This window comes from Xyrauchen texanus, chromosome 15 (genome assembly GCF_025860055.1).
Source record: "Xyrauchen texanus isolate HMW12.3.18 chromosome 15, RBS_HiC_50CHRs, whole genome shotgun sequence".
Lineage (NCBI taxonomy): Eukaryota > Metazoa > Chordata > Actinopteri > Cypriniformes > Catostomidae > Xyrauchen > Xyrauchen texanus.
In genome coordinates, this window is record NC_068290.1 from 41,844,639 (window position 1) to 41,858,867 (window position 14,229).

Below are 14,229 nucleotides of genomic sequence, written 5' to 3' on the forward strand. Positions count from 1 at the left end.
AGCACTGCCTTTAAATGCTTAAGCTCATTGTTTTGCTTGAGCTCATTTTGGAAATTTGTGTGTGTGATTGACATCTGACACTCGACAGTACGGAACGTGGATATGGGACAACCCCGTAATGCGGCCACCGTCTCTCCGGCTGTCAGGATTTGCATAATCACACTAATATCCCAAATGGCTGGAGTGATTCTAGTAGAGGCGGCTGTCAATCATTATCAGGGGCTGCAGTCAATCACACAAACTCTTAAGCATCTAATGTAGGAATTACCTAAAAACTGAACCTCAAATCACTCAAATCAAAGAAATTTCTCTTCCTTCTTCAACTGAGTCGACTTCATTGTTTTCTCCGCCGACCCGCCGCGAATCAGCCGCCATACTGGATGACGGATCCAGTCCACATTCGCGGCCAGATTCTCTAGCCAGAAACCTCACACCATACTCTCCACGAGAGCCATGTCCATCATTTTGTACACTCCACTCCACACACACACCCTCTTATGTATTACAGGCTTATTTTTTTTACCATAACTAATCATGTTACTGTTTAGTTTGTAGTTGTGTGTATTTGGTATTGTTCTGCATGCACCTTTGTCAAAGGCTGGCAGGGGATGTCAGTGCTTGTATTCAAGCCTTCATTGTTTTCCTTGAATGATAATTATTAATAATTACTAATAACCAAACACACTCCTGAACGACGCGGCCAACAAAGTATAAGACACCTCCCCCTTGCTCTGTAGAGAATCAACAAATAGCTGACGAACTGAATCTGTTTTACTGCAGGTTTGAAAAGCCCAGTCTCACACTCCTCCCCCGCTCTGATCTTCACTTCGCACACATACCAACACTTCCTGGAACCCCCTTCCTCCGCCTCCTGCTACTCAACCAGCACTTATGGTCTGAGGAGGAGGATGTGTGCCAGGGCTTTCAGAAACAAAAGACTAGGAACGTTTCAGGCCCATACGGTGTCTCACCAGCCTGTCAAATTCTGCGCTAACCAATCATCACACAGATCTTTAATAGATTACTGGAGCACAGTGAAGTTCCCTGCAGCTTCAAACGCTCCATCAATCCGGTTCCCAAAAAAAAAACAAATTACAGGACTTAATGACTACAGAACTGTCGCTCTCATGAATTTGAGACACTGGACCCCTGCTAGACCCCATTCATTTTGCTTACCAAGCAAACAAGTCTGTGGATGTTGCTGTCAACATAGGACAGCATTATATCCTGCAACACCTCAACAGATCTGGGACTTTTTGTGAACTTAATTTGTGAACTTCAGTTCAGCCTTCAATACCATCAAGCCTAATCTTCTCTCAACCAAACTGACCCAGCTCTCCGTGCCAACCGCAATCTGTCAGTCTATCAACAGCTTTCTGACAGATAGCAGCAGCTAGTGAGACTGGGGAAATTCATACCCACGACCCTCACTATTAGCTCTGGTGATCCTCAGGGATGCGTTCTCTCACCACTGCTCTTCTTCCTGTACACTAATAACTGCACTGCAAAGGACCACACTGTCAAGCTACTGAAGTTTCAGATGAAACCACGGTAAATGGCTTCATCCGCAATGGTGTCTACATACAGACGGGAGATTGAACAGCTGGCAGTCTGGTGTGGTCACAACAACCTTGAGCTGAACACACTAAAAACAGAGATGATAATGGACTTCAGGAGAAATACCCCCGCATTCCCCCCTCACCATTCTAAACAGCACTGTGGCAGCAGTGGATTCATTCAGGTTCCTGGGCTCTACCATCTCTCAGGACCTGAAGTGGGACACCCACATAGACTCCATTGTGAAGAAGGCTCAGCAGAGGTTGTACTTCGCCACAGCCACTGGAGCTGCTGACTCCGTTCTACTCAGCAGTCATTGAGTGTGTCCTGTGTACATGGGTTCAGCCACCAATTCAGACAGAAGGAAACAACAACGGACAGTCAGGACTGCTGAGAGGATTACTGGTGCCCCCCTGGCCAAACTCCAAGACCTGTGCATCTCCAGAGAGGAAACGTGCAGGTAGAATCTCTCTGGACCCCCCACACCCTACAGAGCACTCAGCACCAGGACAACCAGTCACAAGTACAGTTTTTACCCTCAGGCTATTTATCACATGAACAATTAACTACCTTCAAGACTCCCATAGAGGAATAATGTGTAAATATGTCGTTCATATGTAAATTCACTCATATTTAAATCAATAACTGTACATACCCCTACCTTGCACATATATTACCACTTGCACATGTACATATGCCATTATATGTGATATGTCCTATTTTTTTGTATGTCTATGTATACTCTTACCTTGTTTTATATTCTGTGTCTTACCGTAATGTTCTCTGTGCACTTGCATGCTTGTTTCTCCTATTACCAAAAAAAGTCCTTGTGTACGTGAGCACACTTGGTAATAAAGCCAATTCTGATTCTTCTAATAATTTATTACAGAAAATGACTACACTAACATTCTCTCTCTGTACTACTAGTAACGCATTTACAAGGATCTGTTATTCCTGTTAAGTGCTTTTAAAGGAATAATTCACCCTAAATGAAAATTCTGTCATCCTTCACACCTTATTCCATTCCAAACCATATGACTTTCTTCTGTGGAACACAAAAGGTGACACTTTGAAGAATGTGCTGAATGTAAATTCTTCAAAAGGTCTTATTTTGTTTTCCACAGAAGAAAGTCCTACAGGTTATAGTTTATCATGTCTCGTTGAGCATTGCATTACCTGGCGTAGTGTCCGGGCCACCAGACTCTCTAGAACGGGCCCTCTGTCCTCATGGAGAAGATGAACTTCATCTAGGATGAGCAGTCTAACGATCTGAGACAGAGCTACATCACCCACACTCTTTCTGGTCACCACATCCCATTTCTCAGGAGTCGTCACCAACATCTGCACAAAACAATAAAGATATTAGGCAATTAAGGTCTTGAATATGATGTCTATTTTCATGAATTTGTTGTCAGTTACATGACTTGCATATGTATTGTACAATGCACTGGCAAGAAAGTGTAGAAATTAAAATGTAAATAAAAACCTGCAAAAGTGCATGCTCATGTGGAAGAGAAGACAAACCATGGGTCATTTGTGAAGAGTATTATTTAGCCTTAAATAAATACCTCGGTTCTTAAGTGACCCGACACCTCATTTCCAAACCCCCTTTAAGCTAATTTTTTGGGGAGGGATATATAGCATTCCACAGCCTTTCTCTTATTAGTAGTGCAAAATACCAAAAAATTGCAAACAAATCGATGTTTTTTTTTTCGAATTGCTTAATCAGAAAAAGTGTATAGGGTCAGTAGTGACCAGAGATTTGCAATACTGTCAAAATATATATTTGTGCTTCCATAAATTATAATTTTGTGAACATATAATATCTATATACTTTTACTATCACAATATATCCATTTCTTTATTACAAGAGAAATTAGTACTATATTTATACAAATGACTACTATATCATGTTGATTTTAAACAATGGTGAAATATCAGTAACCATATGCATGTACACATACATAATAAACCTGTTATTTGTTTCTCAAGGTGGCACTGATGTTTCCGTGATCGACCTGATTTACATTTTACATTGCTATGTAATGAAGCAGTAGCATGAAAGTAAATTATAGCAAGTTTAACACATGAACAGTATGATTTGGCTGTAATCATTTGAGTGTACAACTGAAATCATGTATGCTGCCTATCTATTTAAACTCAATAAGTGTCTGAGAAAATTCATGTGTAGCTCATGTGTATCTTATGTGTAACTCATGTGTATCTTATGTGTAGCTCATGTGTAGCTCATGTGTAGCTCATGTGTAGCTCATGTTTATCTTATGTGTAGCTCATGTGTATCTTATGTGTAGCTCATGTGTATCTCATGTGTATCTCATGTGTAGCTCATGTGTATCTTATGTGTAGCTCATGTGTAGCTCATGAGTAGCTCATGTGTATCTTGTGTGTAGCTCATGTGTATCTTATGTGTAGCTCATGAGTACCTTATGTGTAGCTCATGTGTATCTTATGTGTAGCTCATGAGTACCTTATGTGTAGCTCATGTGTATCTTATTTGTAGCTCAATATGTGTTTGACTGCCAGTTGTGCCTGATAAACTTTAACATGTAAGTAATGAATCCCATTCGACCATTTGATAAATGAGGGATTATATGTATATAATATACATACTAGGGCTGCAACAACTAATCGATAAAATCAATAATTATCGATAATGGAAAAGTCCAAAATGTGTTCCATTATGAAACAGAGACCAGTTGCAGCAGAAACATCATGACCCAGGGAGCACTTTATAAACACTTAAAATAAGACCATATTAAGCATACAGGTTGCTGCGTCAGGAGTGTTTACCGAGTGCTTGTGCCGTTTGAAGCAGGAGAGTTGTTTTATCCAGCACATCACTTTCATTTTACTGCAATGTTTTATGTTTTATAATGTAAACATGTTATGAATTCAAAATCAGCCACGTATTTCGCAAAACTGTTTGTTCTCCATTAAATTCGAATGCGCAAGAGAACGTGCGCATCCACATCAATCAAACCAATCGCAATGGAGAAAGGGAGCACAATCATTTTCATTAAACTGTCCAACATCATACCATGATTTCAGTTTCAATGTAATCAGTAGTGCAGCTTTCATGGATATCAGACAGAAGTCTCAGCAGTCAAGGTGTGCCGGTTTAAAAGTGTTTTCTCCAGCTCAAGTAAGAAAATGTAATACAGTGAGCACCGAGATGAGTCTTTTCAAGCGCTAGAGTGAATTTGCACAAGGTTTACAGATGATTGTACTATATTAAACTGTATGTAATGCTGAATATAATGTATAATAATGCTAAGGGTCCTGATAATGCCACATCATGTAATGTCCGAAATTTAATGTCACTAGTAAATTTATACCATGGCAAAACATGTTTTTTGAAGAATAGTTTAGAAGTAGGTAATCAGTGAAAATACTATTTTTAAATCTATAATATTAAAATATGTCAATGTATATAATCAGTGACAGCATAAAAGCATATTGTATCTAACATAATTATGTATTTTTCAGCTGGGTAGAATTATTTACATTTCTATTCTCGTGTCACTATTGCCCTCTCTAGGCAGATTTTTTTTGTCCCACTCAATCCCCGATGGATCAATTTACTCTTTAATGATGAGCATTTTTTGTTAAGTTTTACAAGGAACTGTTTCACATATGTCATGGAATAATAATACTAAATACATTTAACCTTAACTTCTGATGATTCAGGCTTTGTTCAAAGTTTTATGAGAGAGTAGAATCATTAATTCAGTAATGTAAAGCAAACCATATCCTTGCGCTTAAGGGACTAAACTGCAGAACCAAAGCTCTATTCAATACAGCGCAGTGGATAGTTACTCTACTTTCAAGTATCAAAACAGATGCAAAAATGTCATACAAGTGTGCGTACTTGCGTGGAAACACCAACATTTGGCCATGCCCACTGACTTCGTGCAAATGGCATAGAGTGTTTAAAATAGCAGCCATTGTTTTGAGGTTTAGGGAAAGAAGATATTTTGAGATTACTTCAAACAACCATTCTAAAGAATGCTGATGTCATTACCTGTTCTTGCAGATAATCTGAGGTAGGGAAACCTCATATATTACAGAAAATGTGTTGATTTAACTTCAGCCACTACACCACAACTGGACAAACACACACTGTTTAATTACTAACCATAGATGCAACACACATATATGGAGCAATATTTGGGCTTTATGACACCTGTTACACAAATCTACAGAAATTCCCACCAATGTCAATCTTAAGAGCATAATCATCCAAGACACCAAATATGATTATTTGACACCATTAACTAACATTTTAGAGAAGAAATGTACAACAATGCATAATTAATGGTCTGAGGGCTGTTTACCAACCTGTCTGTGAGTGTTGAAATTCCTATTAAACACTTTCAGTAAAAGCAGTTCATTAAATCTTCTCTCGTTTGCATTTAAATCAATCTGCCCAGCCATTAGAGACTGGCTTTGGAACGGAAAATGCACGTCTGTCGTTAATTAGACCCCCGCTAATCTAAATGGAAGCTTTGGCAAACAGGTAGCACAGCTAAAGTGCTCATTTTAATTACAATAAGAAGCCGAGAGGGGGAAAAAAACACATAGATGCCGACTTGGTTTTCTAACACACATCAAACCCCTAGTGAACGATAACAATGTCAATCTCTTATGATGGTATCTGTCAAGCTTCTTGGCATGAAAAATGCACAAATGCATTTGTGTTAAAGATTTGCCCCAAAATTATTGGAAAATAATGGACGAAATATTCTTAGCTATACGGAAGTGTTGTTTGTATCTGCAGTCCTGATATCTCAGAAACAGCATGCATTCAGGAGCGGGTGAGCGGTTTTATTGGGGATTGTGGGATTTGTGTTTACAATGAATGTGTGCAGGCGGGTGGGTGGGCAGGCGTAACTCGTTACCAGGTCTAGCCCAGCAACAAGACTCGTATCTTAATTACCGAGGCACCTGTGAAAAACGCTGCTGTTGCGAGCGGGCTGCCGTTCTGCCATTATGATAAGCAGCACATACACACCTTCTTTAGACCTGTGCACACAAATGCACCATTTCTACCACTGCTAAAACATTTCCCTCCTCCCTCAGTTTCCATGGTAACTGTCATCACTCGGAGTGGGTGGTAGTGGGGCGAGTGGAGGGCTGTTTCGCTGGTTATGGCGGCTTATAGGTGCGCAAAATTAACATGACTGAGCCACAGCCACAGAGAGACACCTCCAGTCTTTACATTTAAAGTCAAAATTATATCAAAATTGGCCCTTTTTTTATTTAATACACATTCCTGGTCTTATTGTGAACTATTCAGTGATTTACGGAGCCCACTAGAGAACAGGGAGGGGATTTCTTTTCTGAAACAGATTTGCATTCTCTCACAAAAAAGTTTTGCATTCGCTTGCAATACCTTTATCTATCCCTTAAGAAAATAAACTATGATTTTACAACAGTAACCACAAATATCAGATTTATGGTATTTGTAATAAAACATACTAATCACAAAATGTACCATAGTTTCACTACAGTAGCCATATTTTAAATATGACCTCTGTAGTAAACCTAGTAGTAATACATGAAAAACAAAACAATAAAAATCAATCACTGCTAAATACATGGTCACTACATTTTTACTATAGCAACACCATGGCTAATTTGTGGTAGAAGTCCCACCAAAGTTTCTACCCCAAAAAACCTAAATGCCCTTATGTGAATTAACCATGTTTATGGTAAACCTGCAGTAACAATGAGTTAGTAAACATTTTTGTGGTAATAACCACAGTATTAAAAACCATTAAGCACTAACATTTTTGGTGCTCCTATATTACTATTATTATTATTATTATTATTATGGTTTTAATACAGATATACTGCTTAAAATACAGCAACTGTAGCAAAACGTTAATTTTGTGGTTATTATTGTACTACAAATGACTATAGTTGCACTACTGTTACTGTAGAAAACCACAGTAACTTTTGTGGTTACTCTAGTTTTACTACAAATACCATGTTCAACTATGGTTACAGTTGTAAAACCATGGGTAATTCGGAAGAGATGGATGAAGCTATCGTGAAAAACGTATTGTGAGGGAACACTAAACCATTTCATATCGATTATTGAATGGCACATAATTTTATCTATATATTTTAAGGCACTGACAAATTAACACTAGCCAGCATTAGAATCCATTAGAATCCAATTAGAAGCCTATTTTGCGTGCTATCCAATTAATTCAGTTGAATACTGATATACTTGATACTGTTGAATGTCTGGAGTAATAGCATTGGGGTGATATAAAATTAACTGAATGCACAGGTATCACAACACATGACCGGTATTTTAGAGCTTCTAGCACAGGATGCATACACACAAAAGTTAAGAAGGTTTTTCAATATATCGTCAACTTATGGCTAGTGTAAATACTCTTTGTCCTATGATAATGATTTGGGTCAAATTTTATGGAAAACTATGCATTAGATATAACAGAGTTTCGCTCCGTGGTGCTGCAAATTTTGGAGCAGCCTCAAGAGACAGTGAGACCGTGCTGTGTTTGTACCATCATAGAAAATAATTACTTAGAATATTTGAACGTGCCATGTCATCGACCAGACATGTCCGGTGCGCAACCCACATTAAATTACCCTGCCGCTCACACTTTACCTAGAAATATGTTTGAAACGACAAAGACTATTGTGCAATGGGTAGCCCCATTTACATCTGAAAATATCCCAATATATATATAGATAATCATTGTCACAATCTTCCGATTATCGCTGCGTGATAAAGATATCGATTGCGACCCTGTGTTTCCCAACCTTTTTACCATTGCGATATGTGTAGACGATCTTAATGCCTCACATTATGGAGCTAAACTGGTACTGTACTTTTCCTTTTTTTCCTCCATATTTCTGAAGCTTGACAAATGCGATCACTATGAACAAGCTGCATGGTGTGTCTATATTTTTGAAATTCTTCTTTTGTTTTTCCCGGAAAAAACAACGCGAGGATGATATAATTTTACCATTTGGATGAACTGCTCTTTTAAAACACTACCTAATACTTGACCATGGCACTTGGTCTTCACAGGAGTTTTCTAATTGTATTTCATGAAATGTATCAAGTAAAAAAGAAACACATGAATGCATTTCTTAAAAGGCAACCCTCTGTGGTCGGCTCAGCAGTCTTGTTCTCTGATTCTGCAGCAATGAAAATTGCCACAGGCTTTCCTGAACTGATCTACTGTACCATATGATCAAAATGTCCTTTATTCCAACAAACTGTCTTGCAGCACAGAATGTGCCAGACATCAGGCACTATTTTAGCTGCTTTTTCAGAAGGAAAAAACACAACAAAAAAAAACCAGTTGATTTCCTTGGGTCAAAGATGGCTAATACAAACTAATCTAAATATACTTTAGCAAAGGCAAGGCAGGGTTTTGTATTTCCTCTGAGAAGATATCAGAGAAGGGGATGAGGGCTGGGCAGAGAAATTCATGGATGAGGGGTCAGTGCGTGCACCCTCTATTAAGTGTAGAAACATAGAAGAATCTCACTGGGCATAGAGCACTGTGCCCGACCTCTTCTGAATAAAGAGGAGCGTAAATAAAAAAAGCAATTTAAAGCTTCTCTGTTTAATTTTTTGGTGTTAAAAGAAATTACTATTCAAGCTAAAATGCACTAGTAAGGTGCACTCATTTTCCCTCATTAAAAGTTCTACAAAAAAAAAAAAAACTACATTGAACAGTACTTTTTACAGATCATGTACACTAACAAAAGCTGTTTTATTTAACATGAGGCAATCTCCCATGAGGGCTGACATGTTGAGATCTATTATCATCCCAAAACTACTCACTTCCTCTCAGACCCACACTTATGTTTTCACAGTTGAAAACACATTTATTTTGCTTGGTTCACACCTCTCGTCCACACTGAACAGTGTTTTCTTCCTCCGAAAAGAAGACTTTTAAAAAATACTCTCTATCACTGCATACTATGGAAAATTATGACTTCAAGAAAATGCGTAAACCCACCTCCTTTCTATGTAAATTAGCCTTATTATAGATTACGCTTTCTTCACAAAACTGCATGCTATTTGCCCGGCACAATAAAAATTGTGCTTTACCATCTGATGAAACCAGGCAGTACATTTGTTTATTTGTAATGTTTGTGTACAAGCTCTTGTGATCATGGCAATTGGATTTAATCAAATAATGATTTGAATGATGGAGAATGATGTTATAACCTGGTGTATTATAGAGGACCCTGGAAAACTTGATTCTGATTGGTCAATGGTGGCATCTAGCGTTCTGATATTTCTGAGTAACAACTTGACATCCGGGGATTAAGACATATCCGACAGGTCATGCAGGTATTGCGAGTCATCTTTCCTACTTCTCGTATTACTCTGTGATCACTACAGGTAAGAAAATACAATTATTTGAAATCAATGTATAATATTGTGGCAGCGGGGGCGTGGTCAAGCGCCCCTCCGGAGAGAGAGAAGCGGTAAGGGCACTTACACCTGAGCTAAATATGTCTAACACCTGTCTCTAATTCCATTGAGCACGGGGAGACCGGATAAAACAACCCACGCTACCAGCAGTCGGGAGAGAGAGTCTGGGGCCTGAACGATTGTGAAGCTGTATATATATGATATATATATATATGATATATATATATATATATATATATATATATATATATATATATATATATATATAAATAAGAGTGTTATTGTGAGACTGTAAACTATTATTGTGAAGCTGAAGTGTCACTGTTGTGTAGCTGTGAGCACTGCAGTGGGTCGATTAAAAATCCTTACCTGAGAGGAGCAACTCGCCTTCCGTGTCCTTCCAAACCCTTTACAAATATTTAATTTACTTAATTATCAAGTAGTAAGATGGTAATTTTCTCAAAATAAACACCAGCAGGACTCCGATGCAAATTGGAGGTGGAATTCAGCTGTTCAGCGATGACTTTTTATTTCTTTACATAATAATAATTTCAAGGCAAATCAATATTTCATGTCAATTAATGTATTTATTAGGTTAGTAGCCATGTAATATGTGGGGAAAATGTGTGTAAATGTTATCGCAAAATAAACCCCTTCACAGTTATACAAGATCTAATCACAATGTCAGGGTTTATTTTACGATAACAACCAGCTGACATGTGTAGTCAACACATTTTCAGAATGTTAAAAGACGATTCAGGTATCTGGATCATGGTAGTGGGGGGAGGGTGCTGTAGAGGCCGGCTTTATAGTGCATCCTGTGCTATAAAGTGTGCAGAATCGGCCTGCAAGATCAGGGATTGTGCGTGAAAATTGCATTCAGCACAGATTTTGTGGGTGTGTTTGCACCACTGCCTGATCTGCATAATTCCTTTAGTGAATAGGAAATGAAACCAGCGCAGACGCAATTCATTCTTAGTGAATTCATCCCTGAGTTTTCAACCGTAAAAACATTAGTGCGGATAGCCTCGATAATGGTATGTTTCTGATATATTTCATTATTTTTGTTCTTACGTTTGGTGTCGTTAATGCTGCCGAAATCACACACTTCAGCTTTTAAGATGACTTCAGTGCTAAATTTCTTGGTTTATGGTATAATTTCCATACACAACAGAGGATGTTATCTGGTGAGATTGGTCCAACTTCCAACTTCCAACATCCATATAAGCATCCCTTCCCAACTCCAAGATTAGCTTAATTTGATATGCTGCATTGCTGCTACAACTGTCTGGGAGGGCTAGGGCTTAAATCCTCTAAAACACAAGTAGTTTGGCAAAATTATATTATAAATAATTCAGGAATAAGATATATAAAGGTCTGTAATTGGAGTTACTAGTACAGCAATTAAAAACATAATATTTCCCTTCTAATTAATGTATAACACTTTAAGATTCAAGTTCTTCTTGTATATAATATTAGTCATGCTTATGTATCTTTGATGGCTACATAACCAAACTAGCAGGGCAGCAATCTTATAACCCATGCTCTTTCTTATTGAAATGCCAGCACCGCCTCTGACAGCACACATTTAGTCTTCAATAAGGTTATTTGCACAGTTGTGTGTTCTATGTATTAGGCACTTTACTGTACAGTGGTTACTATGGCAACAAGAAAATAAGACGACGAAAAAGTGCTATGATCCAAGCAGCAGAAAGTGACAGGCTCACTGAAAGAATTTACTGGGGTGTGTGTGGTGTGGGGTGGTTGAATGACCATTAGGATGGTTGAAATCGAAATATTAAATATTACTATACATGCAGTAGCGCAACCTCTGACTGAAATGTATTTTCCTTTCCATGCAGTGGCATTTTGCATAATCGTGGTATAAAGGATATTTACAAATTCCACCAGTATATCACCCATGCCAAATTGGTGTGATGTTGGGGTAAACAAATGTGTGTTGGGTGGTGTTGAGGTAGATGTGTGTATTGGGTGGTGTTGGGGTAAATAAGTGTGCATTGGGGTCATGTCATCGTAGATACAGTATGCATGTATTGTGGTGATGCAGTTGTTGATACTGTATGTGTCTATTGGTGTGGAGTGGGGTTAAAGTAAGTGTTATTTTGGGGTGGTTTTGTAGTAGATAAGTGTTTTTTGGGATGGTGTTTGGGGTATGGCAAAGATGTGTATATTGGGTGATTTTGGGGTTGATATGTGTGTATTGGGGTGATGTTAGGATTGATGTATCAGGATGATGTTGGTATAGATTATTACAAATGTATTAAAATAATACAGAAAAAAAGATGCAGTGCAATCAGTAACTGAAGCACAGTGCTCAGTGAATAAATGCACAGCTAAACAGATGTGTTTTCAGTATGGAATTGTATGTGGCTACCGTTGGAGACCACCTGAACTCTTCTGGAAGCTGGTTCCAGCTACGGGTGGCATAATAGCTAAACGCTGTCTCAACTTGTTTAGAATGAACCCTTGGAATTTCTAACTGACTTGATTCTAATTATCTGAGAGGTCTGATAGGTTTATATTCAACATGCACATCTGCAATGTAATTAGGTCCTAGGCTACCGAGTGATTTAAAACAAGTAATAGTACTTTAAAATCAATTCTAAATGTAACTGGTAGCAAGTATAAAGATCTGAGGACTGGAGTAATATGCTCAGATTGTTTGGCTTGGATGAGAATCCTGGCAGCAGCATTCTAAATGAGCTGCAGGTGTCTAATGGTCTTTTTGGGAAGGCCGGTGAGAAGTCTTTTGCGGTAGTCCACCTTACCGGTGATGAATGCATGAACGAAATTCTCTAAGTCTTGACTGAGTACAAAATATCTAATTCTCGCCATATTTTTTTGATGATAGTAGGCTGATTTAGTTATTGATTTGATGTGACTACTGAAACTAAGGTCTGACTCCAAAACACCAAGATTCCTTCACTGATCTTTTGTCTTTAGACCCTTGGAGTCAAAATGTGTGTTCACCTTTGGAATTTCACCTTTGTTGTCAAATGCAACGACCTCTGTCTTGTCGGTGTTTAACTGAAGGAAGTTTTGCACATTCAACTGTTAAATTCATCAATGCACTTGCACAGAGAGTCTTTAGGGCTGTAGTCATTTGGCGATAGGGCTAGTTAAACCTGGGTTTCGTCTGCATAGCTATTGTAATGGTAATAATTAGTACCATAGTTTGGCCTAGTGGAAGCATATACAGGTTGAACAGGAGTGGAGCAAGAATTGAGTCTTGTGGGACCTCACACATCATGGATGTCCACTCAGATTCTTAGTTCCCTATGTTCACATTGTAGCACCTCCCTTCTAGCTATGACCTAAACAAGCCGAGGACCGTCCCAGAGAGCCTTACTCAGTTTTCCAGTCTGTCTAGGAGAATGTTGTGGTCAACAGTGTCAAAGGTAGATCTAGTAATACCAGCACTGATATTTTGCCTGAATCAGTATTTAACAGAATTTCATTGAGTATCCTTATGAGCACCGTCTCTGTGTTGTGATGCGGTCAGAAACCAGATTGGAAATTGTCCAAGAAGCCAATTGAGTTTAAGAATTTGTTCAGCTTATTGAAAACAACCTTTTCAATGATCTTGCTGATGAAAGAAATATTTGTTAGTTACTCACTCTATAGCAGCAAAAAGAGTGAGGGTATTGTTTGTTGCTGTATATAATGTTTGAGTAGGTCTGCCTATCTGTGCCAGGTTCCATATTGAAAGCATGGAGGCTGTCTTTATAGATCTTATTTTCTTTTTATGCTTTGTACTGCTGTTGTGTTTCTCCAAGGTGCTTTACGTCTGGCTGTAATCTACCTGACCTTTACAGGAGCAATGCCATCAATAGCATTTTTAACTTTTGAGTTGAAGTTATCGAGGAGAACATCAACACATTCTGCGGATATACTTGGTCATAGATACAGCCTTTATAAATTGCACACTAGTATTCTCATTTATGTACCTTTTGGATAGAGACAGATCAAACTTCAGTGGTAGGAGAATTCAATATACTGTATCAAAGAAAATACAGAAATGGTCAGATAGCGCTACGTCCTTAAGAGTGGATGAAATGTTCAGACCCTTAATAATGAGCAGATCCGGAGTGTGTCCACGATTGTGTGTGGGTCCATTTGCATGCTGAGTCAGATCAAAATGGTTTAAAACTGTTGTGAGTCCTTTTACCGTGTTGTGTTCAGGATTATCTATTGTA

The 14,229-nt window shown here is 38.4% G+C and overlaps 1 protein-coding gene across 2 annotated transcripts in view; it reads right to left on the reverse strand.

Moving 5' to 3' along the window:
* ascc3 (activating signal cointegrator 1 complex subunit 3) overlaps window positions 1–14,229 on the reverse strand; it is a 275,425-nt gene that overhangs the window by 152,253 nt on the left and 108,943 nt on the right. For both annotated transcript variants that reach the window (XM_052144464.1, XM_052144465.1), the window contains one exon: window positions 2,734–2,898. In XM_052144464.1, coding sequence (XP_052000424.1) covers window positions 2,734–2,898 — 165 coding nt within the window. The remainder of the gene's footprint in view (window positions 1–2,733; window positions 2,899–14,229) is intronic.